Here is a 1737-nt window from a genome sequence, read left to right as displayed (position 1 = left end):
CATTGCAGACTAGTTCTGTCTGAGGTGCTGTTTATTTTGATAATACTGTTTTAGGATGAACGCGACCTCACATTTAAGTATCTGTTACAACAGTTGCTAAAAGGTGATTAGCAAGGAAAATTGTAAAGTGTGTCAATTCACATTTCCTGTTCAATATGTAAATTTTGTTCTCGCTCTCCTTCACTTCATTTCACATTGACCCTCAGCCCTGTCTTTTCTGCAGCACAGGCAACGCACAGCTCCACGGAAGAAAACAAAGAGAAAAAGCCACATTAGACACCAGAGACTGACAGTGAACCCCAGTCATCATGACCCGCTGCAGAGTGAACCTCCGCACTGTGCTTTTCCTGGTGATCCTGCAGGGGGCAGCAGTGGTGCTGCTTTCTAGGTGGTATGTCCAGCTCAGTCCCTGCAGCTCTGCCCCCTCCAACAACAAAGTTCATGTCCTGCTGCTGTCGTCGTGGCGATCCGGCTCATCCTTCCTGGGTCAGGTGTTCAGTCAGCACCCATCTGTCTTCTATCTTATGGAACCTGCTTGGCACGTGTGGACCACACTGCATAAACCCAGTGCACGGGCACTTCAAATGGCTGTGAGAGATATGTTGCGGAGCATATTCCAGTGTGACTTCTCAGTGATGGAGGCCTACCTGCCAGACCACTACAATGCTTCCTCCTTGTTCATGTGGAGTTACAGTAGAGCACTGTGCTCACCACCAGCCTGTCCTCTCACACCACACAACCAGTTCAGCAACCAGACCTTGTGCTACAAGACATGTGATGCTAGGGGCCTGCAGGGGGTGGAGAAGGCCTGTGGCACTTACAGTCACGTGGTGATAAAAGAAGTGCGGCTTCTTGAGCTGGAGTCTCTCTATCCACTTTTGCAGGACCCAAGTCTAGATCTCCGCATCATCCATTTGGTCCGAGACCCGAGGGCTGTGATACAGTCTAGGGAGGAGGTATCCAAATCCTTAGCCTTTGATAATGCTGCCATACTGGAGCAGAGGCGTGTATGGGGACGTGAGGTACAGTATCAGGTCATGCAGGAGATCTGCCGTAGCCACGTGCGCATCAATGAGAGGGCCGTCCTGAAATCCCCTCCATTTCTGAAGGGTCGCTACAAAATGGTCCGCTATGAGGATATGGCACGCAGCCCACTTGAGGAAATAGTTGCCATGTATGAGTTTGTAGGACTGGAGATGACCGAACAGTTGGAGGAATGGATTTACACAGTGACCCATGGACAAGGCAAAGGCACCAAGAAAGAGGCCTTTGATGTCACCTCACGAGATGCTGTGACTGTCTCCCAGGCTTGGCGCACCATACTGCCATACAACAAGGTCAGACGCATTCAGGCAGTGTGTAAAGGGGCCATGTCCTTACTCGGGTACAGAACAGTTCACAGTGAGCAAGAACAGAAGAGACTTGACATAGATCTGCTGATACCACGGGAACCATATAGTTTCAGCTGGTTACCAGCAAAAACCGAGCATCCTAGTAACAGTTAAAACATGAATGATAAAGACATTATCACCAAGACACTACTCTCCTCCCTGGCCGGCCCGCCAGTCTGTCACAGGGCTGACACTTAGAGACAGACAACCACACACACTCACTCCTGCTAGCAATTATGAGTCATCAATAATGTATTTGGACTGTGGGAGGAAGCTGGAGTACCTGAACATGCAAATCCTGTACAGAAGGGCCCCGAGTCAGCCTCACCTTTTTACTGTGAGGCAA

At 49.7% G+C, this 1737-nt stretch overlaps 1 protein-coding gene across 1 annotated transcript; it reads left to right on the top strand.

Annotated features, from left to right (window-relative positions):
• The first annotated feature begins 210 nt into the window (after positions 1–210).
• Positions 211–1531, top strand: LOC109952538 (carbohydrate sulfotransferase 6-like). The gene has a single exon (XM_020587671.1). It carries the CDS (start codon positions 309–311, stop codon positions 1503–1505), a length of 1197 nt encoding a protein of 398 aa, XP_020443327.1. The 5' UTR covers positions 211–308; the 3' UTR covers positions 1506–1531.
• Positions 1532–1737: the final 206 nt, after the last annotated feature.

This window comes from Monopterus albus, unplaced genomic scaffold (genome assembly GCF_001952655.1).
Source record: "Monopterus albus unplaced genomic scaffold, M_albus_1.0 scaffold471.1, whole genome shotgun sequence".
Lineage (NCBI taxonomy): Eukaryota > Metazoa > Chordata > Actinopteri > Synbranchiformes > Synbranchidae > Monopterus > Monopterus albus.
This window is presented reverse-complemented; position numbering and strand designations above follow the sequence as displayed.